Source organism: Dendropsophus ebraccatus, chromosome 1 (genome assembly GCF_027789765.1).
Source record: "Dendropsophus ebraccatus isolate aDenEbr1 chromosome 1, aDenEbr1.pat, whole genome shotgun sequence".
In the NCBI taxonomy this organism is placed as follows: Eukaryota; Metazoa; Chordata; class Amphibia; order Anura; family Hylidae; genus Dendropsophus; species Dendropsophus ebraccatus.
The window spans coordinates 97,865,455-97,890,416 of record NC_091454.1 but is presented as its reverse complement, the minus strand read 5'-3'; the positions used below and the strand labels follow the sequence as shown (position 1 = coordinate 97,890,416).

General features: G+C 46.7%; 1 protein-coding gene across 1 annotated transcript in view; it reads right to left on the bottom strand.

Moving 5' to 3' along the window:
• SCAF11 (SR-related CTD associated factor 11) overlaps positions 1 to 20,519 on the bottom strand; it is a 64,605-nt gene extending 44,086 nt beyond the window's left edge. Inside the window, exons 1-3 of the mRNA XM_069975965.1 lie at positions 20,268 to 20,519; positions 2,268 to 2,340; positions 377 to 531 (exon numbers count right to left, since the gene is read on the bottom strand). Coding sequence (XP_069832066.1) covers positions 377 to 531; positions 2,268 to 2,328 — 216 coding nt within the window. The 5' untranslated portion in view covers positions 2,329 to 2,340; positions 20,268 to 20,519. The remainder of the gene's footprint in view (positions 1 to 376; positions 532 to 2,267; positions 2,341 to 20,267) is intronic.
• Positions 20,520 to 24,962: the final 4,443 nt, after the last annotated feature.

The following is a 24,962-nucleotide window of genomic DNA, read 5'->3' as shown; positions in this document are numbered from 1 at the left end:
GCGATCTGCTGCCGTCGCTCCACGCAATAGCAGTGGTGACAGCAATCTCCATCAAACCAAACTTCCCCCACCAGCGCACACTTAGCGTCAGCAGCGAGCGGGGAACGAGAAGCAAGCGAGCGCTGACCTGACAGGTTGGCATTTGCCTGCTCGCAGAGACTGCCCTGTGTGATAGGGGCGTCAGATACAGTAAGAAGTGATCTTTCAAAAACCGACTATGTATGACATTTTAGGGTCTACACCACATGTATCCTAGGCAGTGAAGATTTTCTTCACTACAAACTATGGCACAACAAGAAAAAGGTGTGAGCACTAAAGTAAGTGGTCATTTGGATTAAAAACAAAACAGAACTATGGAATTTTATATCTTAATTACCTCAGACCATTTAAGAATGCAGGAAACACAAAATGCATGGCAACATTCTTCTGGAAAGCCAACTTCTAGGGTCAGAACGTTAAGACATATGGGGCATCTTTCTGATGTATTTAATGTTTCGGCACTGGCACAACTACCATCGTTATTTTCTTCCCCTGTGAAATATAAAGTATAAACAAAGGATAAATCATAGTTAACAGTGGTAAGGTAATATAGTCTGTCAAGACAGCATCACGCAGCCTGGGTAAAGTATAACCTGACAAAGCTGAGACCAGAAAAGCTGTATCACTTTACCAGTGGCAAGTAAGAAACGCCTTGGATAAATTTTGTGTTTTAAAATAGGCATGTGCTAAAAAAAAAAAAAAGTTTAATTATGGTTGCATACTAAACTCTACTTTGACAAAACAGTGCTCTAAAGTGGTTTTCCCACCTCATTAAGTGTATCTATAAAGCTGTCTCTGCCCCATTAAGTATTCTGTAATATGGCTATTTACCATATCTCTAGTGTTCGTCAGATATTCATTGTTTACTGGTCAGTGCTATGGGATCCAATCTGGTCTGCAATACAGCAGGACAATTCCTTTTTGTTCCTGGTTTCTTAAAGGGGTAGTGCGGCGTTAAGAAATTATTCACAAAATAACACACATTACAAAGTTATACAACTTTGTAATGTATGTTATGTATGTGAATGGCCCCCTTCCCCGTGTTCCCCGACCCCCGGCTGTGGACCCGGAAGGGTAGTGCATTATACATACCTGATTCGTGTCGACCTCCGTCTGCATTTCTTCTGACCCGCTCCTGCCGTCCCTCATGCCGGCCCCCCTTTGCAGCGTCATAACTGTGCTCAGCCGCGATTGGCTGAGCAAAACTGTGCTACTGCCGCTTCTGTGCGATGCGCTCCTGCCTTCCCACCTCTGCCGCGTCATAACTGTGCTCAGCCGCAATTGTCAGAAGAAATGCGGACGGGGGTCGACACGAATCAGGTATGTATAATGCACTACCCTTCCGGGTCCACGGGCGGGGGTTGGGGAACACGGGGAAGGGTGCCATTCACATACATAACATACATTACAAAGTTGTATAACTTTGTAATGTGTGTTATTTTGTGAATTTCTTAGCGCCGCACTACCCCTTTAATATGAGGGACAGTCGAGAGCACACATTCAGCTTCTCTGCACTTCCCAAAGCCCTAAGGGCCCTATTATGTAATAGAAACAACGATCAGCAGATGAAACGTTAGGCTGATCGTTGGTTTAGACCTAAAACTTGGCACCAACTGTGCATCACTACGTGTATCAGCAATGTGTGGCGACGGCTGACGATTGCCAACACCTAACCTCTCCAATGCTTCTGTCCTGTGCTCCGCAGCTTCCTGGTCCCAACGGCTGCAGCGCCTAAACTTCCTGACGGCTGACAGGCCGCTCAGCTAATCACAGGCTGGCAGTCACATCTTGTGGTTGGCTGAGCAGCCTGTCAGGTGACAGGACACAGACGCTGCAGCCATCAGGACAGGGAAGCTGCGGAGCACAGGAGGGAAGACCAGGAGTGGGGAGAGGTAAGGTATCAGTTGTCCGGGTAAGGGCTGCATGGACATCGCTAACGATGTCCATGCAGTCCGTGCCGCCTGATTATCAAGCCATCTAATAGGCCCAGTAAACGAGCGCCGATCTAGCAGATCAGCACTTGTTTACCAAAGTCAGTCAGCCCGAGTAATAGGGCCCCAAGGATGTATACCAGACAGGACATGGCTGCCTAGCTCTTCTGTGCCCAAGCTCTATCTTTAAATTACAGCTACCAGGCAGCTAGGACACCACTACTATGTAAAGCGATGTCAGGGTAGGGCATGTATTAGATATCTTCCCTTAAGCAAAGGTGAAAAGCAAACACTCACCATCCTTTTCTTCCTGTTGTTCATTTCTGGTAGTTGAGGAGCATAAACTCTTGTTCTTCATCTTTACCTTAAACTTAAAAAACAAAAAAAACAAATAATTTTACAGAAGATATTAAAAGCAACCTGTGACAATGAAGATGCAGTCAAATCTGCAGGAGCAGGAGGCATTGAGCAGACTGATATACAGTATAGTTTTGTGGGGAAAGTTTCAGAACCACCAAAAACCATTTATTCACTTAACTGCTGGTGATTCTGTGTTAAGTATATGATGCTTGCAGATTTGGCTGCACTTTCTATGACATATTCCTATTAAAACAGGAACAACAACATTTTCTTTATTATAATCTAGGCCACGGGTTAGAATAAAGCAAGAATGAGTAAGGTTCTGATCCCTGGAAGTTACTGAGAACTGCCTGTATTATGGCAATGCACACACTCTTCTATGCAGGCTTTCTACGCTTTGCTTTCAGAGAAACACAAAAACTTGGAATATAAAATCCTCAGAAAGTACATAAAATAGACCAGAGCAGTCCACATAATGTCAGCTACAAAGGTGACTAATCATATACAGTGGGGAAAATAAGTATTTGATAAACTGATGGATGCATTGAGCCGTAATTCTTCATACTGGCCGTAATTCAGAAAATCTGCCTTCAGGAGACTGGACCTGGATTTCTGGTATATCTTTGTTATACACCTTGATAACAAAAATACTGAATTTATATGGCAAACTTGCTTTATTCCACATTAAGGGTACAAACCCACTTGACGTATTTACTGCGTGAATCAGTCTTAAAAATAAGCAGGCAAAACGCAGGTTGGCTTTATACGATTGTTCTGCATTAAAATACGCAATTGCGTATTTTTGAAGCGTGAAGCTACATGCGTTTTTCACACAGGTTGTTAACAACTGATGCTTTGCTAACAAGCTTCACGCTTCAAAAATACGCAATTGCGTATTTTAATGCAGAACAAATCGTATAAAGCCAACCTGCGTTTAGCCTGCTTATTTTTATACATCAAGTGGGTTTGTACCCCTACTGTTGATTTAGATTTTGAAAGTTGTAACGACAAGTACACTTAAAGAGACAGGAACTATTTAAAAAAACAAAAAACAAACACCATTCGGCGCCAGGATCCCGGGCCTTCATTTATTTTTTTAATGCCGCTCTGTTCCCGTGCTCAGCACCGTTTTTTTGCAGTGCACTGGCGGTGGGCCCACGTCCCCCAATGTGACAATAAGGAGCCATATAAAAAAAAAATTAAATGAAAAATCTTTGCTCTTACATCGTTTACTGTGCGAGAAAAGGAGTGTGAACATTAAATAGGTCGGGCATACAGTGATCATAAATGTTCAAAAATAAATAGGAAAAGGGGGTTGATGTGGGATGGGATTTTTTTTCTATATAATGAATTAAAAAAAAAAACACTTATTTGTAGTCCCACTAGGGGATTGCTCACAGGGATCAATGCAGTACATATGTACTGCACTAATGCATAAGATCAGTGCTCAATTGCTTTAGCCAGCTGCATACAGGCTGAAGCAATCCCAGATATCAGACAGCCAGGAATCAATCACAGAGGCCCCGGGCTGCCTGAAGAATGGATAGGCTCCCTGTGATCTTGCTGCAGGGAATCAATCTGCCCCTTTGAACCACCAATGAGGTATTCTAAGCCACTTAAATGCGGCTGGGTCACACTCATCGGCTGCTGATTGCAGTTGGGAGTGGCATGGTACAGAGAGCTCACGCTATAAGCCCTCTCTTAACCCACTTAAAGTGACTTTGTACTGGCATGTTGCTGCACCTAAACTGTCCATATCTCGTTGTAGAGGTCCTCACACAGTGTCTGGTTCGGGGTTTGGCCTTTCTTCCGATGCCAGTATTTTGAATAAAAACTACTTTTATTGTTGTGCCACGGTAGGGGAGTTAATCTGGTGTGGCCTAGAGCATCCATGTCCTAGGCTTGTGGCACCTCTCTCTCCTCCTCCCTTCCTACAACATGGTACCGGCAGTTTGGGGGCAGCTACATGCCAGTACAGAGTTGCTTTAATGATGGCATGATGGGTATTACCAGTCATCCATCATTAAGAGTTTAAGAAACACTCCTACTCTGCACTCAATAGCTGTATTAACTGCACCTGAACTTATTACAGCTGTAAAAAAAACACCTGTCCATGGTTATCAGTGTCAGCTACGTAAAAGCTTTTGATCAAATACATGTTCTGCTGAAAGAACAGCCATTTAAGAATGACTGACATGTCAAACCTCAACCAAAATGTATAGGTAAAGAGAATCTGTCAGCTGTAATTCATTTTGCAAACTGTTTGATATCTGGAGACACATGGCACCTTTCCTATATCCAGCTGTGCCCAACCTATTGTGACCCATAATGACATGAGCTCCACAGTATGCCTCTATTCAAATGGTCCACCAAAGGACGACATTTTTTTCACTAAAAATCATCTCATTTTATTGAAAAGTGCCAGCATAGTAAGACAATGTACGGCTTTTCAATGATACAAAGGAACAGTAAAGAATTAACATTTTACAATGCATAGTTGCCCTGTCTTGCCACAATAAAATGTTTTAAACAGTAAAGTCTGTGAACAAATACGTATGTTTCTTCATAAAAGCTTAAAGGGAACCATTCACCCCGTGGCCCCCGTTAGAAACAGACATACAGTAACATAAAGGTCAATATACTTACCACATCGCTCCCGGTCCCGTCCCGGATCCCGTTGTTGACACGGAGAAATCGCCGATTCTTCTTCTCGCGCCCATTATGGTAATGAGCGCCGCCGGCCCGAAGTCCAGCCTTCTCCCCGCCTCCGACACTTGATTGACGCCGGATCTTCTTCCTCCTCGTCTTCTATCTTCTCGCCGGATCCCGCGCAGGCGCCGTGACAGTCGTTTTCGGCGCATGCGCAGTTCACAATTGAAGCCGCTCCGCAGCTTCACTGTTTACTGCGCGTGCGCCGATTGGCTCGAACACGTATCCTGTTTACCGCGCAGGCGCAGAAGAGGTGACGAGACCATCGCAACGGCGCCTGCGCGGGAATTCGGCAGAAGACTGAAGACTGAAGACGTCAATCAAGTTCCAGGAGGCGTGGATGGGCGGCGACGAGAAGAGGACCTCATGAATAAGTTGGACTCGTCCGTCGTTTCCTATGGACGTTGGACTCATCTCAGCTCATTACCATAATGGGCGGGAGAAGAAGAATCGGCGATTTCTCCGTGTCAACAACGGGATCCGGGACGGGACCGGGAGCGATGTGGTAAGTATATTGACCTTTATGTTACTGTATGTCTGTTTCTAACGGGGGCCACGGGGTGAATGGTTCCCTTTAAAGAGGGTTGTCCGGGATATTTTAATAAACTAGCATTGCATTGACCTCTGTGGATGTTGCATATTCTACATACACTTCTATTTTTTATTTAGAGCGCTTACTGTGTCCTCAGACTTAGTCACATGACCACTCTGCCTGTGTTTTCTCTACTTCCTGTGATGTCACGTTCCCTTTCTGTTTCCTGTTCCTGCCAGTTAGGGAACAGCGAGTCATCAAGAGGGTGGGGTTATGCATCCACATGGATTTAGCCACATCCCTAACATCTAAGCCCAGAAGAAACTGCAGCAGTAAGGACAGCATGACAGACTACAATCTCTGTACAGCACTGCAGCATAGGTTGGAGCTATATACAGTAAAGGAAATATGGGGGTGATTTATCAAAACTTGTGCAGAGGAACAGGGAAGCAGTTGCCCATAGCAACCAGTCAGATTCTAAGTTTCATTTTCCAAGGCCTTTTTAAAAATGAAAGAAGCAATCTGATTGGTCGCTATGGGTAACTGCTCCCCTGCACAGGCTTTGCTAAATCTTCCCCTATATTGTTACTATTGTACTGTAATGATGTACAGTGTTAAGGCAGTGCTGCTGCTGTGTGTAATACGGAGAGGAGAGAGGAGACTTCACCTCATACCACTCACCATTCTATTTCTTGCTGAGGTAACAGAATCCTGCCTCATTGAGACCCCGCCCACCTGTAGGATGGCTACTGTAGTGTATCTGTAATCCAGGACTACAACTCCTATCATGTACATGTGTGCTGGGGTTTGTAGTCCTACAACACAAGTGTGAAAAAACTAGTTGATTTGAAAACATAAGTAATTGGCAGACAATGAGCCACCATACTGCTTAAAGGACACTTGTAGTAATACAGACTTTTTCTGCCTATAGGTAGAGTGGGTGGAGCTAGAGTCAGAGAGGAGGGGGTGGAGCTACAGGCTTGCAGAGCTGTGATGTCACTGCTGACCCCTGTGATCTGGAAGTTCTTTATGTGAACAAACAAATCCAAAAAGCAGCGACAGAGGAGGCGGCACGGGGGCACTAAGGGAAAGGGACAGATTACAAATTATTCACATTTCCAATAAGAAAAAAAATGTTGGACAACCTCTAATAACTGAACCCACTCTTGTACTGACCGCTTTCAATAATGCTGTTGACGGTACTCTCGGACATCCTAGCCACTTCTGCCATTTTTTTTAAGCTTAAAGGAACAAGGAGCGCGCACCACCCATAGACTCCCATTATGAGCGGGAGGCTAACAGCATTCCGCGGCGGACAATTCCTCTAGTTTTGCTCAGTGGGAACGGGGCCTAAGGCTACGTTCACACAGAGCAAAAGGGGCAGATTACGCGAGAAAATATTCCCGCCTGAAACCAACTGACACTGAATTTCGAGCAGAATGTAAGCAGAATGTTAGCGGAACCCCTGCGTATTCCGTTAGGAAAGTGTTCAGCTCGTAATCAGCTCTTGACAAATTCAGCGCGGAATACTCGAGGAATCCGCGCTGAATCCGCATGCATTCAGCGAGTATTTGGCGAGTAAACTAGACTATACCAGAATATATACTAGAATCCTCCTCCCCCCCTTTTTTCCCCCATTTCCGCGCTGAATACGCGTGTATTCCGTGCTGAAACAGAAAATCAGAGCCCCATTGGTTTGTATAGGCTTCCGCTAGCGGAAGAATGAACATGTTCATTCTTTTGGCGGAAAGTGGATTAGTTCAGTGCTGACATTCCACCGTGTGAACTGCAGAGCAGAATTTCCATTCAACACAATGGAAATTAGCGCTGCACCTATTTTAACAGCTGAAATTTCCGCGCAGAAATTCAGCTGCTTTTGCTCTGTGTGAACGAGCCCTAATAGAGGGAGACTTTGGAGACTAGACTATATGGTACCTGAATTTTCTAGAACAGATCACCTCAGAGCTGGCAAAGGAGAAGAAGCTGAGCTGAGCAGAGAGAAGCTGACCAGAAATGGCAAAACATCACCGCTTTGCAATTGATGGAGATGCACTAATTTCAGAGGTATGTATGTATGTTTTTTTGGGAAACTTTTGCTGTGGTCATATGCTGTGTGCATGCTGACATTGTCATTTCTTTCTTGTGGGCCCCTGGTATTACCTCCTTTGGGTTGTCTTGGAATTTCCCCACCCTTTTCCCCCCCATTTCCGCGCTAATTCAGCGCGTAATTTCCGCTTGTATTACACGCTGGAGTGTTCCATGCTAATATAGTTGAAATTATAGAACCTGTCCTGTTTTTATCTGGATTTCCTGAACGGGTGCCCACATAGAAGTCTATGGGAGCTAAGGAAACCCTGATGCGCATCAGGAAATCCTGAAGACACTACTGATTGTTTCCTGGACATAAAAACTGATTACTGTCAGGAAATCCTGAAGGTCTCCTTATGCCTTTTAAGGCCTCCTGATCAGGATTTCCTGACTGGAAAAACTGACACCAACGTGTGAATGGGGTCTTATCAAAGGTCAAGTTACTTGTGAACTTACTGTGATTATTTCTCCCAGCATGACAGAGTGCAGAAACAGCCGACCAGGGACACTGTTTACATGAGCTGTCTCAGAAGGGAGAGGGGAGGAGAGGGAGACTGATTAAACCGCTCACGCAGTTTTTCGTATCTTCAGATGAAAGCATCATGCTCAAAACTGGGGAAGGGAGACTGAAAAGGTAATGACATGTATAGAATGAATTGTTAGTCTAGCTAGAGATCCTATTTTCCAAAATGTATAATCAAGCCAAGCTTCTGAGATACCTGGATGTTTAACTTAAAGATCCTTCATGAGCAAAGACTCTGTACTTTGACTCTGAGAAAATCACCAAGAAAGGAGACATCATTTGGCCCTCTTTTTGTCTCGCAAGAGATACAACCTCTGTCACTACTTTTGTGAATAATACTTGAACCCAATTACAGACTAAAGCATAGAGCTGTAAACCGAAAATGGTAACTATACTTCTGTAGCTTTACTACCAAGTGAAGAAACTTTTGGTACTGAGAATAAATAGGGCTATCACAAATGCCTCCTGTCGATATCCACTAAGCTTTCACAAATAACAGAATGGTGTAATCTTCATTTCTCCAGGGACAGTCGGGCCCCTATCTGGGTTTTCTCATTTCTCCTTTATCAGTTTTAAAATATTTTAATGTAATGCGAGGAGTTCCTTTTTTTGAGATGCCAAGGGAAACATACTGATAACCTTCTAGGTGAAGAGCTTTATACCCGCTGTATAGGAGATTATGTTAACATTAGGTGCTGCTGGTGCTATGATGACTACTATGGAAACCCCCTTTAAAGGGGTATTCCCACCTCAACTAATAGTTAAAGTCAATGTACCATCAGGCCCAGGCTGAAGCACTGAAGGCGGGCCGACCCACCCCAAATGGGAGGTAACCCCTCATCCTCTATGATGCAGGTCCATTAGAATCAATGGAGCTGTATCATACAGGGGCGGGGGGGGGGGGGGGGGGTTACCTCAGGGTGGGTCGGCTCGCCTCCAGTGCTTCAGCCTGGCCCTGATGGTACATTCACTTTAAAGGACACATCTAGTGGAAGGGATTATCCCCAGGTTGTGTAGTACTACAAGTCAGCTCCATTCACTTCAATGGAACTAAGCTGCAAACCACAGCCAACTGACTTGTGCTGTTTCTGGAAGAAAGTATTTATCTTTTTCTAAGCCTAAATAACCCCTTTAACCCCTTTGCGTCCTATGACATACCTAGTACATCATGGCGGCGCGAGAGGGGGTTCAGAAAGGTTATTTAGCTCTGAACAGCGCTGTTCCCGGCTGCTATCTGCAACCGGAGAGCACCTCTATTAGCTGACACGGGGCTAGTTGCCGCTCCGGCTAATTAAGCATTTAAATGTTTGACAGCTGCATTTAAAATGATGTGCTCCTGATGTCCCTGGTGTCTAGTGGGACGGATCTCGAGGGAGACATCCATTCTTCTGCCCGGTCCTCAGCGTCGCAATGATGCTGATCCCGGCTCAGCAATACATTGCTCTGGGCTGCAGCAGCCCAGAGCAATGTGTCACTGATCTAATGGATCAGTGTTGTGTATATACAAAGCATTGATTTCTATGAGAGATCAATGTGTATATAGAAGTCTTTTCCCACGTTTATAGCGCTTTTATCCTTTGGTCTATGGGGCTGATTGAGGTGACATTTTTTGCGCCATGACCTGTACTTTCTATCGGTACCTTGATTGCGCATATGTGACTTTTTGATCGCTTTTTATTACATTTTTTTCTGGATTTAATGCGACCAAAAATACACAATTTTGCACTTTGGAATTTTATTGCGCTTACGCCGTTTACTGTGCAAGATCAGGAATGTGATAATTTAATAGTTCGGGCGATTACGCACACGGCGATACAAAATATGTTTGTTTATTTATCTATAGTGGTACCTCGGTTCTCGAACTTAATTGGTTCCGGAAGGCAGTTTGAGAACCAAGCAGTTTGAAAACCAAGCAGTGTCTTCCCATAGGAAATAATGTAAATGTGATTAATTGGTTCCAGCAGCCACCAATAATTACCTACAATACTCATTTATTACACTGATAAGTGCTCAGTATAATCACTACAGTACAGAACAGCACTATACTGTACAGGACATTAAAGCGTAACTGTCATTTCAGGGCCATTTTTTTGAAAACATTAAATATCAAAAGTTCAAGTGATTTTAAGAAACTCTGTAATAGTTTTATAAACCAAAAGAGTTTCCTTCTGGACTGAAAAGGCCGGAGCAGTCCTGCACAGCACAACACCCTGCAATCTTCTCCCAGTAAGTTCATAGATAAGCACTGACCTTTCTGACCCCTGAATCCAGCGTTTTAGGTGCCCAGAGAGTCTACAAACAGCTGACCTTCATGTCACCTCTTCCTGCTCCCTCATCTCCCTCGGCTCCTCCCCCCTCCAAAAGGATAGAATGGAGAGAGCAGAGCCCGTCTTCACTGGCTTCTCTGTAATGAAGACGTGTTTGCCTGATAATGCACAGATAAGAAGTCGGGGGGGGGGGGGGGGGGGGGGGAGGCTGGGAAATTGCTTCTTGAGTACAGAAGGAGGCTTTTTTGGCTGATAAAGCCTATTACAGAGTTTCTTAAAATCACTTATACTACTGATTTTTGCAATAAAAAAAAAAATATGACAGTTACGCTTTAAACGTAAGAAATGTTCATCAGAACCAGCAATTATAGTACAGTAGTCACTAACTCCTCACCCATCCTTTACTGTATAGCGTCCCCCCCATCCAAGCACTGCAATGTATGGGAGATGGTGGTGCACTGCCTGTATGAGATCTGACCCACTAGACACCAGGGATGTTATGTATAAAGCACTTCAATGCAGCTGTCATGTTTGTCAGCAGCATTGAAGTCCTTAATTAGCCGGCGCGGCAACGGGACCTGCGCCGGCTAATAGAGGTGCTCCCCCGGCTGCAGATCACAGCCGGGAGCGGCACCGTTCAGAGTGGGACCCCTCTCTGAACTCCCCCAGTACCAGATACGTCATGGGATGCTAAAGGGTAAACAAAGTTGCAAAAGCACAAAATTGAAAATTTTAAGGGGTTAAATGTTTTTTTGGTTTTTTTTTTTAAATTAAACTTGCCCCTTTCTCCCTATATTCCGGCCCTCCCTTCTATTGTTGACCGCTTATCATCTAGATTAGCTGCCACCACTCTGCTCTAAAAACAGTTAACTCACCTGGGCCCGTTCCCAGCCTCTGCACGTCGTCTTCTCCGGTCCAGTTCCCCGGCGCAGGCAGTGTGACATACACTGGCTGCGCCGGGGATGCCCGAAGCTGCTCGCATCCTCCAGCTACTGAAACAGCCTGAGGAGCGAGAGCGCCCAGCAGCGTCCTATGTCATCGCCGCTGACCCGCCCCCATAGCCGGACGTATACGCGCGCTCCCTCCCGGCCGCACATGGAGGTCCCTGGAGGAGGCTGCAGATACTGAAGCATCGGGTGATAGTGTCGCTTCGGTTACTGGAGCTGTACAGCAGCGACACTATTACCCGATGCTTCAGTATCTGCAGCCTCCTCCGGGGACCGCCATGTGCGGCCGGGAGGTGATATTCATCCCGCTATGGGGACGAAGCAGCTGCAGGGAATATGTGCGGGCGGGAGGAGAGCGCAAGTGCCAGTGGTGCGCGCCCGGACAGAGTGGGTACACCAGGTATGTTCCCTCCTGCCCCATGCTCCCACCGATCTGCCCCATGCATGCTCCCCCCCCCCCCAGTGTGCCCCATGCATGCTCCCCCCCAGTGTGCCCCATGCATGCTCCCCCCCAGTGTGACCCATGCATGCTCCCCCCCCAGTGTGCCCCATGCATGCTCCCCCCCCAGTGTGCCCCATGCATGCTCCCCCCCCAGTGTGCCCCATGCATGCTCCCCCCCAGTGTGCCCCATGCATGCCCCCCCCAGTGTGCCCCATGCATGCTCCCCCCCAGTGTGCCCCATGCATGCTCCCCCCCCCAGTGTGCCAGTGTGCCCCATGCATGCTCCCCCCCCCCCGTGTGCCCCATGCATGCTCCCCCCCCCAGTGTGCCCCATGCATGCTCCCCCCCAGTGTGCCCCATGCATGCTCCCCCCCCAGTGTGCCCCATGCATGCTCCCCCCCCCCAGTGTGCCCCATGCATGCTCCCCCCCAGTGTGCCCCATGCATGCTCCCCCCCCAGTGTGCCCCATGCATGCTCCCCCCCCAGTGTGCCCCATGCATGCTCCCCCCCCCAGTGTGCCCCATGCATGCTCCCCCCCCCAGTGTGCCCCATGCATGCTCCCCCCCAGTGTGCCCCATGCATGCTCCCCCCCAGTGTGCCCCATGCATGCTCCCCCCCAGTGTGCCCCATGCATGCTCCCCCCCCCCGTGTGCCCCATGCATGCTCCCCCCCCAGTGTGCCCCATGCATGCTCCCCCCCAGTGTGCCCCATGCATGCTCCCCCCCAGTGTGCCCCATGCATGCTCCCCCCCCAGTGTGCCCCATGCATGCTCCCCCCAGTGTGCCCCATGCATGCTCCCCCCAGTGTGCCCCATGCATGCTCTCCCCCCAGTTTGCCCCATGCATGCTCTCCCCCCAATTTGCCCCATACTTGCCCACCCCAGTCTGCCCCATGCTCCCCCGAGTCACCAAGGTTTCATGGGGCCCCATGTTCTTAGCTATGCCCCTGACCCTCATCTTTACTTGTACTACTACTACAGCCCTCATCTGTTCCTGTACTACTACTACTACTACTACACTCCTCATCTATATCTGTACTACTACACCCCTTATCCACTATACCTCCACTACTACTCCCTACCTAGATGGAGGAACAAAGAAGATCTCCTATACTATATGGGGGCACAGAGTACATAGGGCACATATTTGGGAAAACTACTTATATGGGGCACAGAGGGGGGTTGTCTACTATATAGGGGCACAGGAGGAGTACTGTTACAGTGGAAAGCAATATAGTTGTCTCAAACATCATTAAAATAGTATCTGACGCTGCAGGGAGAAAAATGTTCTGTTTATTTAGCAAAAAAAAAAGAATTTTTTTATTTTAAATCGATTTAAATCGAGAATCGTCCAAAATTAAAAAAAAAAAAAAAAAAAATTATTTTTTTGCCATATCGCCCAGCCCTAGTTCACACTAAGTGAATCCTGTCTGTGTTAATGGGATGCCTCGTGCGCCCTGGCTCTCCACTCAAAGAGGCATTCCATTGACACATCGAAGCAGGAGCACAAGAAAGGTGGCATAAAGTCATTATGAGGGCATACAGGGCACCTTCACTTCGGTAAAAGCCTCAAGACAATTTTTTCCAAGCTTTATTTTTTTTATAGCAGCCAGAGGTGATAGAAGCTACAGGGTAAATCCACAGTTTTTTAAAGGGGTTGTTTGGAGAGCAGAAGACTAAAGCCATCTCCTCCCCAGCACTCACTATCTGAGAAGCTTTCCCTGATCAACTTATTCTGACTGGGGGTTTGGTAACCAGTGCTTTATCATCCAATAAGCGCTCTATCCACAAAGTTCCTGGTGCGCCCCAATTGGCTGCTGTGTGTGTAGAGCGGCCCATCAGCTCTGAAGCTGCACTGTTTAGGCAAAGGCTGAAAGGACATCGTTAACAATGTCCGTGCAGGCCATATATCAGGCCCAGTAAATATACTGTATAGGTTGCGTCACCCATTTAATAGTCAGATGAAGCTTTGTGCCCCCATCCTGCCTTTGTCTATGGCTTTCAATTAACCACCCGATGATGCATTGGCCTGCTACGTCACTTAAAGGGGTAGTGCACAAAAAAATTTTTTCTTTCAAATCAACTGCTGCCATGAAGTGCCAGAGATTTGTAATTTACTTCTATTAAAAAATCTCAAGCCTTCCAGTACTTATCAGCTGCTGTGTGTCCAGCAGGAAGTGGTGTTTTCTTTCCTGTCTGATACAGTGCTCTCTGTTGCCTCCTCTGTCCATGTCAGGAACTGTCCAGAGAAGGAGCAAATCCCCATAGAAAACCTCTCCTGCTCTCCAGACTGGAAATAATACCACTTCCTGCTGGGCATACAGCAGCTGATAAGTACTGGAAGGCTTGAGATTTTTTAATAGAAGTAAATTACAAATCTCTGGCACTTCATGGCAGCAGTTGATGTGAAGGAAAATATTTTTTGGTGCACTACCCCTTTAAGCTTAATCCAAAAACCCCATGGCTAGATGACAGTCAGATGCTCATTGAAATAGCAGATCATATAAGGAGTTTCCAGCACACTGTAGTTAGTAGGAACTAAAAGCAGCCCAAAGATGGACAATAAAACCAGCACAAGGCTTATGGGCACCCAATGACACCGATGATGTGCAGAATGAAGGCTAGCCTGTCTGCCTTGATCCCAAAGAAAACCTAATGTAACATCTTAAATCAGTATGCAATTGCTGTGTGATTTTAGGTGGTTCTCCAGGTTTGGTCTTTGAAGATCAACATGATCTTCTAAGCATAAATGCTCTGAAAAGTGGCATGTAATTTTTCCCTCCAGAGCTGCTTTTTGAGCATTCTCTATTGAGGTATATAGAGGTGGAAAGTGACTGTTTTTTTCTGGGGTTGGGGGTTCAGCTTTTATCTTGGCCCTTGAGGCTTCCAAAAATAGAGACCTCACAGAAGAGTTAGCAGGCCTTTAAATGAGATAAAAAAAAAAAAAAAAATTAAAAAGGGAATTCCGGTTAAAAAAGATTTAACCCTGTTCAGGTTAATATGAGCTTCTTTGTAATAGGCTTCTAGTACATGATTTAAGCAGTTTGTCTGCTGCACATCCCTCAGGCTGCTGAAAATGCTCATTCCTTGTCCACTTCAGTGTTCTCCCCCTCCCTTTTGAGACAGAGGTCATATGATATCTGTCTCTTCTGTTGCCAGGCAAGCTGTTACACCTTGTCAGTAGCCTCTCCTCAGTAGTATAGGCGAAAGGAGACAATTGTTTAATCTCTCTAATATATCTATGTAAATAGATACTTTGTTTACTGTGCAAGGGCCAGTTCACACTGAGTAAAACTGACGGAATCCCGCCAGCCTCTGTGTCATACAGGCAGTCTATGGGAGGGCTTGCGCACCTCCTCTCTCTGCTCGGAAGAATTGACATGTTAATTCTTCAGAGCAGAGAGGCGCGGAGAGAGGAGGCGTGCGAGCCCTCCCACAGACTGCCTGTATGTCACAGAGGCTGGCGGGATTCCGTGGCGGAGGGCCTTAGTGTCATACAGGCAGTCTGAGAGGGCTCGCACAACACTCCTCTCCCTGCGCCTCTCGTGTTGGAAGAAATTACATATGAAATGACAGAGGAGTCGTGCAAGCCCTCCCATAGACTGCCTGTATGACACGGAGGCCGGCGGAATTCAGCCAGTTTTACTCCATGTGAACTGGCCCCAAAGCAAAAGCAGACCAAACCAATGGTGAGCAGATAGTAAAAGACAGGGGCAGGTATCCAGCAGTTGGTTTTAAGGTGCAGTGCATAGTGGGAGGAGAGTTTCCTGGCGGGGTGCCATGCTATAAACCTGAAATCATTTGTAAAAGTTTGAATCTGGGGCTAGGAGCAGTGTAGACAAGTGGGAGAGATGTCAAACAATCAGTGAAAGGTCCTATATTCGCGTTTTTTTTACATGAGATCACTATAGTTCCCATTTTCTGCTGGGACTGCAAGAGTGCGCACTTTTTTGCTGGGACCGGGGAGGAGGTGGCTGAGGGAAGAGACGTCCACTCACCTCCCCTGTTCCAGCGGCGGGTGCCGTATCGCGGCGCTCCGGTCCTCGGACGCTTCCTGGTGTTTGACGCGGGCCCAAGACGTGACGTCTCAGGTCCGTTCAGCCAGTCAGTCAGGCGGGATATGAGCGGACTTGAAACGGATCCCGCCTCCTTCACTGAGTGGCTGAGCGGAACTGAGACGTCACGTCTTGGGCCCGCGTTAGACACCAGGAAGCCGGGGAGGTGAGTGGACGCCTTTTCCCTCAGCCACCTCCCAGCAAAAAAAGTGCCCCCCCCTGCTGGAGGACGCCTTTTACATGTCAGAGGCTAACAAAAGTTTTGAATGGTGGGGGTCTGAGTTTATGGGGTCTGTCTAGGTAATACACACAAAGTGGGGAGAGGAGCATGCAGCGGTATCATTGCTCATTCTACTGATTTGTCAGGGTCTAACCACAGACCCTGACATATGAAAAGTTTTATTTAATGATAGGTACTCTAAAATATTCTGTAACACTAGACATTTTATAGTGTTCCCCAGACACCAGGGAATGAAGGCAAGTTAATACATTATTTTACACTAAAGGCAAGGGCTAACAATGCCCGTGCAGCCCTTGCTTGCCCAATAGTCGGCCCGTGTAATTGCTCAGTAAGCGAGTGTCGATCTAGCACAGGGGTGGGGAACCTTTTCCATGTCGAGGGCCGGTCGGGCCTTAATAAAATCATTCGAGGGCCGCACTCAATGTTATACCGTGCGCGGCAGTTAGTAGCGGGGGTTTGCAGCACCCGAACAAGGCAAAGTATTGTTCCCCTAATGCCCCTGCTATTGTAGTTAACCCTCTGTGATGCCCCTTGTACCTGATTTGAATCCTTAGTGATGCCCCTGGTAGCCTAGTTAACCCCCCAGCCATGTCCCTGGTGGCCTAGTTAACCCCTCAGTCATGTCCCTGGTGGCCTAGTTAACCCCTCAGTCATGTCCCTGGTGGCCTAGTTAACCCCTCAGTCATGTCCCTGGTGGCCTAGTTAACCCCTCAGTCATGTCCCTGGTAGCCTAGTTAACTCCTCAGTCATGTCCCTGGTAGCCTAGTTAACTCCTCAGTCATGTCCCTCGTGGCCTAGTTAACCCCCCCAGTCATGTCCCTGGTAGCCTAGTTAACCCCCCAGTCATGTCCCTTGTGGCCTAGTTAACCCCCCAGTCATGTCCCTGGTAGCCTAGTTACCCCCCCCCCCCAGTCATGTCCCTGGTGGCCTAGTTAACCCCCAGTGTCTGCCCCAAATGAAAAAAATAAACATCCCACTCACCTTTCCTCCGCTCCCACGCTGTCCAGGTCCTCTTTTCCCTCCTCTCTTCTGTGCCGGTCTTCTCCTGCAGGCGGCGCGCGATGAAATGACGTCATCGCACGCGGCCCGCAGGAGTCAGAAGACGTGCGCCGCTCTGCGCCGCGCTGGTGAGGCAGGAGCCGGCATACAACACATCTTCCTGTGTCTGTGCCAGCTCCTGCCTTACCAGCGCGGCGCACGTCACAGGAGGGCAGGAGTCAGAAGATGTACACCGCTCTGAGGAGAAGGAGCCGTCACTCACAGCATCCTCCTGGCAGCTGTCACAGACACAGGAGGATGCCGTTGTGTGTCGGCTCCTTCTCCTCCAGAGCGGCGCATGTCACAGGGGATCCGCGGGCCACATCCGGAGGTGTCAGGGGCCGGATGCGGCCCGCGGGCCGGAGGTTCCCCACCCCTGATCTAGCAGATCAGTGTCATTTGCCATACATAAACAGGCCGCCTAATAGCACTCTAAATGTATATAGGATGCTAACAAGTATCAATCAAAAGTAAATTTTTTCATATAAAATGAAGGGATCGAATGTGTAGTCATACATAAAAGGTATATACTTCATAAAATGACAAATCTCTAAAAAAAAAAAAAAACAAACAAAAAAAAAGTCCTCGTGGAACAGATTGCCTTGACACTTCATGAGATGGTAAAGTCAATTAAACCAGATGAAGCTCTATGTCATTGACTGTACAGGAGAGTAGTTTATTGGTATAAAAAAAGATGACCAGAATCGAAAATAAAAAAAAATAAAAAATACACTGTCCCAAAATGAGTCTCTCAGTGTATATTTTTCTATTTTTTGATTCTGGACATTGTATCTTTCTGTTATATACCGATGGACTACTCTCCTGTACAATCAATGACATAGCACTCCACAAGGATTTCAGCTTGATTGTCTTTACTATCTAACAATGCTATTTTTTCTAAAGGAGACCTCCAGTTACTTTTATTTCTCCTTAAGTGTGAAGATCCAAGAAAATTTCACTCATCTGAGGTACAATGCTTGGAGTCCCTGGAAGCCTGGCGCAGAGCGAATCAGCCACGGATAGTAGTCCGATAGATGACGGGAGTCGTGGTGTTAGATTGTTAGACACCTTTATTAATATAGGTTACTAACAATCTAACACCACGACTCCCATAATCTGACTACTATCCTTCGCTGATTCGCTCTGCGCCAGGCTTTCAGGGACTCCATGCATCATACCTCAGATGAGTGAAACTTTCTTGGATCTTCTCACCGAATTTACGGACCCCTGGATGGGCAGCGGGTGTTAAGTTGGTTCAGCTAAAGCTTATGGCGGTGCCAGGCTCGTAGTGCGACCGCCAAAGGTGAGCAACACCATATCTGAATTGGACCCAATATGCTACGGTAATACACTATGTGCGCCGGGCGCTGTTTTCTTCTATTTCCAGTGTCCTTAAGTGTGAAGGCACTCTGTTCCACAAGGACTCTTTTAAAGATTTTATCATTTTATGAAGTATATACCTTTTATGTATGATTACACATGCCATTCCTTCGTTTTATATGGGAATAAAAAATGTACTTTTGATTGATGCTTGATAGCATCCTATAAACACTAATAGCGTACTTCAGGTACCTTGAGAACCATCCCTAAATCCTTTTATATATCTACTGTACAACATAGTGAGATACATTATCAACAAGCTCCCCATAACAAAATACACGCTATATATAACCAATTCAAAAAAACCAACCAAGTAGTTGCTGGAATTTGACTGGATAAGTTTACTGGGGAAAATTGTAAAACTGTAAGGCAGCTCCAGTGCCCTGTTGGGTACAGGACAACATACAACTGGGCATGGAGGCATACAGGTTCTATATGGCATTCTGCAGCGCATTGTCCAGATGTTACTGGGTAGGCCATGGAAGCATGGTATAGACACCAAAAAAATAAATAGCGGATAGCCCTGCCAGGAGAGGCAACACATGTGGCTGCGGGATGTCCTGCACTTTTGGCTAAGCTCCCTATACTTTTGTATATGATCTATGATCTTGGGGAAGATAGGGGTTGGGCGTAATGGAAAAATTACTGCCCAACACCTGGAAGAGATAAGCCGTAGAGCTCTCTCGCTGCAGCTTACGCTACCCATAGAGAACACAGAACGATTATCGAGCAGTCAGGTATTAAATGGTGTATGGCCACCTTTAGTATTCTCATACCAGGGGTTAACAGACTGTCCAAAAGGTGGACATCACTGCAAACGAAGGTGATGGTGGATGGCTGTTGATGGCAGACCATGTAGTGTTATTTCCTTCTGCCAAGCTCCTGGAAGTGGTTCCCCATGTCAGCTAGGTAAAACAAGAGGTCCACTACCAGAAAGTAGCCTCTGAGCGCCATTTACAGGGCAGCATTTTAACACTCTCTTGTAGCATAACCATGCCCAACCGAACCACATAATATAATATTCCTATCCTGGTGCATTATTTGTATCTAAAAAAAAAACATTATATATATATATATATATATATATATTTTATATATACACACACAAATTATATATATATATATATATACACACACACACACACATAAATATACACACAGACATACATATTACACACATATATATACATACACACACACACACATAAATATACACACAGACATACATATTACACACGTATATATACACACACACACACACACACACACACACACACACACACATAAATATACACACACACATAGATGTTACACATACACACCAGAGAGGCCAGTGGGTAACAGTGATAAAGGATAGGGCACACATCAGGTGACGATGGCCTAATCCGGGCTGCACGGCTGCTCGGTATAACTTTCGGATACATACACACTAGCTGACTAGTACAATGTCAGCGGGAGCCATCCCACGGGAGTCCGCCTGCTCGGCCCTGACAGCAGTGTGCACAGGTTGTCTGGCCGCATTACATACATATCTATCCGCACATGCCGCCGGTCCCACGCATCATGGCACGCGCTCCGTCCGCTCACACACGCGGGGACACCGGCTGGCCGGGACGCTACAGCAGAACGGCCATACTAGCCTCGGAGCACAAGGCCCACGTTGTGACAACACACGAGCGAAGACATACAGTGACCGCGCAGGCCGCACACCACTCACCGGCTATGACAGCCCGTCCCGGCCGCACCGTGCGTCTACTCAGAGCCGCTGCGTCCTGTGGATCAGTGCGCGGCGGGCACAGGCCTCATCTATCTCGTCCGAAGACTTGGCCTCCGCCGAAATTCACACAGGCCACATGCCAGTCCTAAGGTAGTATAGGAAGCCTGAGTGCAACGCAACCGCACGGCGGCGCTAGACGGACTAATTCACTGCACAAAAACAGCCCCCGCCATCTTGGTTGCCAATGAGGGGACAATTTTACTTAAGCCGGCCAATCAACAACCCCCATGCAGATGACGTATCGTGATTGACAGCCAGAACCCTCCAGAGGGAGGTGGGGATGTCTGAGGAAAACCTTTGACGTCATCTTCCGGAAATTTCGAGTACGGGTGCTGCAAGGGATCAGTCCATTTTCCTTTTTTTTTTCTTTTTCGCTTTGAAATTATGCAGCCAGACGTCTAGCTATATTTATAATTCCATAGCTTTGTATGCTGCGCCCCCTCCTGGTCTCAAGATGAATAACAACCACTTTTTTGGTTAAATAATTTCCCCCCAAAATACACTTACAACAAATAGTCTCTGGTTCAGGAAACAGGACGTTTTACTCTTTTATGATATTCTAGCCCAATTGGTTCCAGACTCTTTATTTATATGCACTGATTTACTACTCCTCACATAATGGTGGGGGGGGGGGATTGGGAAACATTAAATTACATTTTTATACACAATAAATTGAAGAGACTTATAAAGCACTTATAGAACCAAAACGTTGTAGTCCCCCACCCCATATCATTGCATTCTGATTGATAGATCAATATGAGAGGGAACATATGGCCCAATATAACACTATGATCCTGGATCATCAATGTATTCATACATCAGAGGGGAGCTGGAACATCGCTTCCATCACCATCATCACCCACCTACAACCCATCTCAAAAACTCCCAGTTGGACGCTTCTCTGAAGTATGCACTCGTTTTTCACCTGCCACGCACCTCTTGATGCTTTTTGTTTTATTCTGAATGCATGAGCATGTTTTACAGCTAGGCTTTTTCCAGTTCTTCTGAACTAGCTTTTATTTTATAGGTTTTTGGGTGAAGATAGGAGGGGGCAATCATTTGTCTAAGCCTTCTGGATCTCCTTCAGATCATCCTCGGACCCTTGCCTGATGTCATTTTAAGGAAAGGGTCCTGAGCAAGTATATTCCAATTCTTTTTTTAAGATTAAATATCACCTCCTGATCAGAAGGTGATGTGTTTCTCAAAATTTTCCTCAAATCACAGTGACATAAAAAAAAAAAAATAATTGTAAAACATACCCATACATTCAGAATAAAACAAGGAGCACATGACAGGTGAAAATATTACTATTTCAGAACACCTGAACTGTGGAACTGATCATGTGATATACATGCTGGAGTGCCCTTGTGGCCACCAGTATGTGGGAAGAACAACATGGTTAACCCACAGGTTTAATATAATGCACTGTTTCAGCAAACATAGTGTCTTGTGACATTTTGCGCAATTTCGATCACCCGGATGCTAGTTTGCTGGAACTCCTCCCCATAGAAAAAATCTAACCAGAACTACATAGATTTGCAAAACGATGCAGAAGAGAAAGCTTCTAGATCCTAAAATTAAATACATTGTTGCCTATTGGTTTTAATAAGATGCTGAAAATAGTATAGTTTTTAGTGAAGGTTTGTAGTATTTTAGGGATTTTTTTAGTAATAATTTTTTTAAATGTATGGCGTGTTAGGAAAATACTTTTTTATTCTTTGCCTATTTCAGGGAGTAAGCAAAACTGGGGTGAGGAGCTAAAGGAGTTTGATGTGTTTTAAATATGTGTATTTGGTGTGTTGTATTTATATCATAGTGGAGTCCTATGTAATTACCATAAGCTAAAAGAAGGGGAAAGCAGAATCGGAAGCCAACCGGAGTGCATACTTCAGAGAAGTGTTGCTTCTTTGGCCGGGGGTGGGGTGCGGGGTGTAGCGATGGTTGTTGAGGAGTGGCATCCCATATCTGCCTGAGGTCCTATGGTTTTGTCTTTGGTAAAAAGAACAAGCCCCACAATGTTATCAGGCCCTTTTTTCACCTAACTTCAAGTTCCTCATAGATTGTGAGCTCTTGTGAACAGGGCTATCACTCCTCCCATACAAAATGGATAATTAGTGGCTATTTAATTTCTGACTTTGTCCATACACGTATCCTCTGTATTGTTAAAGGGAACCTGTCACCCCCCGTGCCGGGGTGACAGGCTCCCGACCCCCCGTTAGAGACCCCTATACTTACCTCATCCCGCCGGGTCCCGCTTCTGGATTCGGTCGGGTGACGGAGATCTCAGCCGCTGCAGCCCGGCACGCGCGCTGACAGATGAGTCCAACGCTCATAGAGAATGACGGAGCGCTGGACTCTCCTGTCATTCTCTATGGGTGTTGGACTCATCTCTCAGCGCGCGCGCCGGGCTGCAGCGGCTGAGATCTCCGGGACCCGACCGAATCCAGAAGCGGGACCCGGCGGGATGAGGTAAGTATAGGGGTCTCTAACGGGGGGTCGGGAGCCTGTCACCCCGGTACGGGGGGTGACAGGTTCCCTTTAAAGAAAAGGACAAAAACACGGAGGACAGTGTCTCATGTGCATATCAGCTCTGTAGAACTAGAGCAGGCTGCCAACGGTGCAGGTCAGGAGTCTAGAATACTCCCAGAGAAGAAGGGGCTCGTGAGAACAGTGCAAAAAAAGGAAAATACTGACCAGAAGTAGTGCTGCCTTGAAAAAGAAATTCACATGACCAAGCTTTAATCTTTACAAACAGGTATATTGTGAGTATATGCAGATACAAAACCTCCTTACTAGCCTGCTACTCCTGGTGCATGGAAGGTTCAAGTCCACAAATGAAAAACAAAAGGATCCAGCACCATTTAAGCAGACAAAGCTTGCCTTTATTGCACTCTCGTTTTTGGACATAAAAACACCATGAAAATATAATGTCTACTCATTTTGGCTACTCAGCTGAACATATCATATACATATTTTGTAATTAGAGATGAGCAAACCAGATACAGTTATGGCTGTATCCACATTTTCCAGGTAGTCCTCAGGCGGTATCTTCCCTCTGTACGGAGTGGGCAGCCTAAGGGCGGGTTCAGACTACGGAATTCTCGCGGCTAAATTCCTTGGATTCTGTCGCCTGTACACGCTTACGGCCGCGCGGCTTTCCGCCGCGTCAATTATTTCGTCGGAATGCGGAATCAGCCGGCCCATACAATGGTGTCTATGGAGCCGGCGGAAAAGCGCATGTCTGTGAGCGCATACAGGCGTATCATGCTGTTTAGCCAATACACACCCAGTGTAATAGGGCCCTAAGTGTGCTATATAAAGATGTCCTTATAATAATGTGGAAAATATTGTTGTGCCATAAGGCTAAGTTCACACAATGTATATATTCATTAAAGGACAACTCCCATGAAAAAAATTTTGGCTTATTTAACACACATTACAAAGTTATATAACTTTGTAATGTGGTTAAATACCCGGTCTGGCCCCATTCACACACTTTCCGACCCCCCTTCCCCTCCCGGAAGTTAAAGAATGCATACATTACCTATTACGGTCGTCACGGTCCTCTTCTCCCAGGCGGCATCTGGTGGCGACGACGTCAGAGCCGAGGGGCGGTCCGGGTCTTCTTCCTCCTCGGCGTCTTCATTGAAAGTGAATGGGAGAGAAAAGGCTGCTGGTGCACATGCGCAGCCCTGATTGGCTGAGCTTGCTGGAAGCCATGTGATGCGCTCCAGCCAATAAAAAGGCTGCCGGTGCGCAAGCGCACTGGCAGCCTTTTCTCTCCCATGGACCTGGAAGTAAGAGACATCGCTGGACTGCGGACGCAGGTGATGGTGAGGCGGACGGCGGGCGAATGGTGTGGCGATCGTCACCGGAGGGATGGTGAGTATGGTGTCTGTGTGTGTCTGTTTTTTTTTTTGTTTTTTTTTTTGGGGGGGGGGGGGGGTCCCGCGGGAGTTGTCCCTTAAAGAACAGCCGTTGTTGCAGCTGCTGTTTTACAGCATCTGAGTGAGGCCTTATAGTGTATATCTGCAATTAGTGCATGTAACTGTGTGTAAATGCACCAGTTACCTGACTTACAGGCATTTAACTATGCCTACCTTCTGGGTCTCATCAACCGAGGAGCGGGGACGTAACTTGAAAAATAACTTACATCCCTCTAGGAACGCACAAAATTTTCTCCTGTCCCTGTGAACCTATCTGGGAGCTGGACGGGCGGCTCAGGAGGTGCTGGGGAGGTCACAGTAAGTTGTCGGGGGACCGTCTCCTGATCCTGGACCCTTACAGCAAGCTCCTGAACCATGGTATTGAGCCGCTGCATTTGGTCCACGATTTAAGCCATGGCAGTCCTGTTATCCATGAGGCAAAACATTTTAGGCTGGCTATTCTGTCAGGGCAGGGAGGTACAGATACGACAAGAAAGTGGGCCCTAGGCCTGAACCCACCCACTGTCCCTGCCTACTTGCCTCAGTCGGCCCTAGGCGCCCATGGACAACCACGTTGACATTTCCTGCACTAAATACGTGCACACGGAACAAGACGGACAAACAAACACAAAAGAATAGTCAAACAGGCTGGGTCAAAATCCAAACAGGCAGCGCAGTACAGAAACAGCAAGCAAACGGAGAGTGAGAT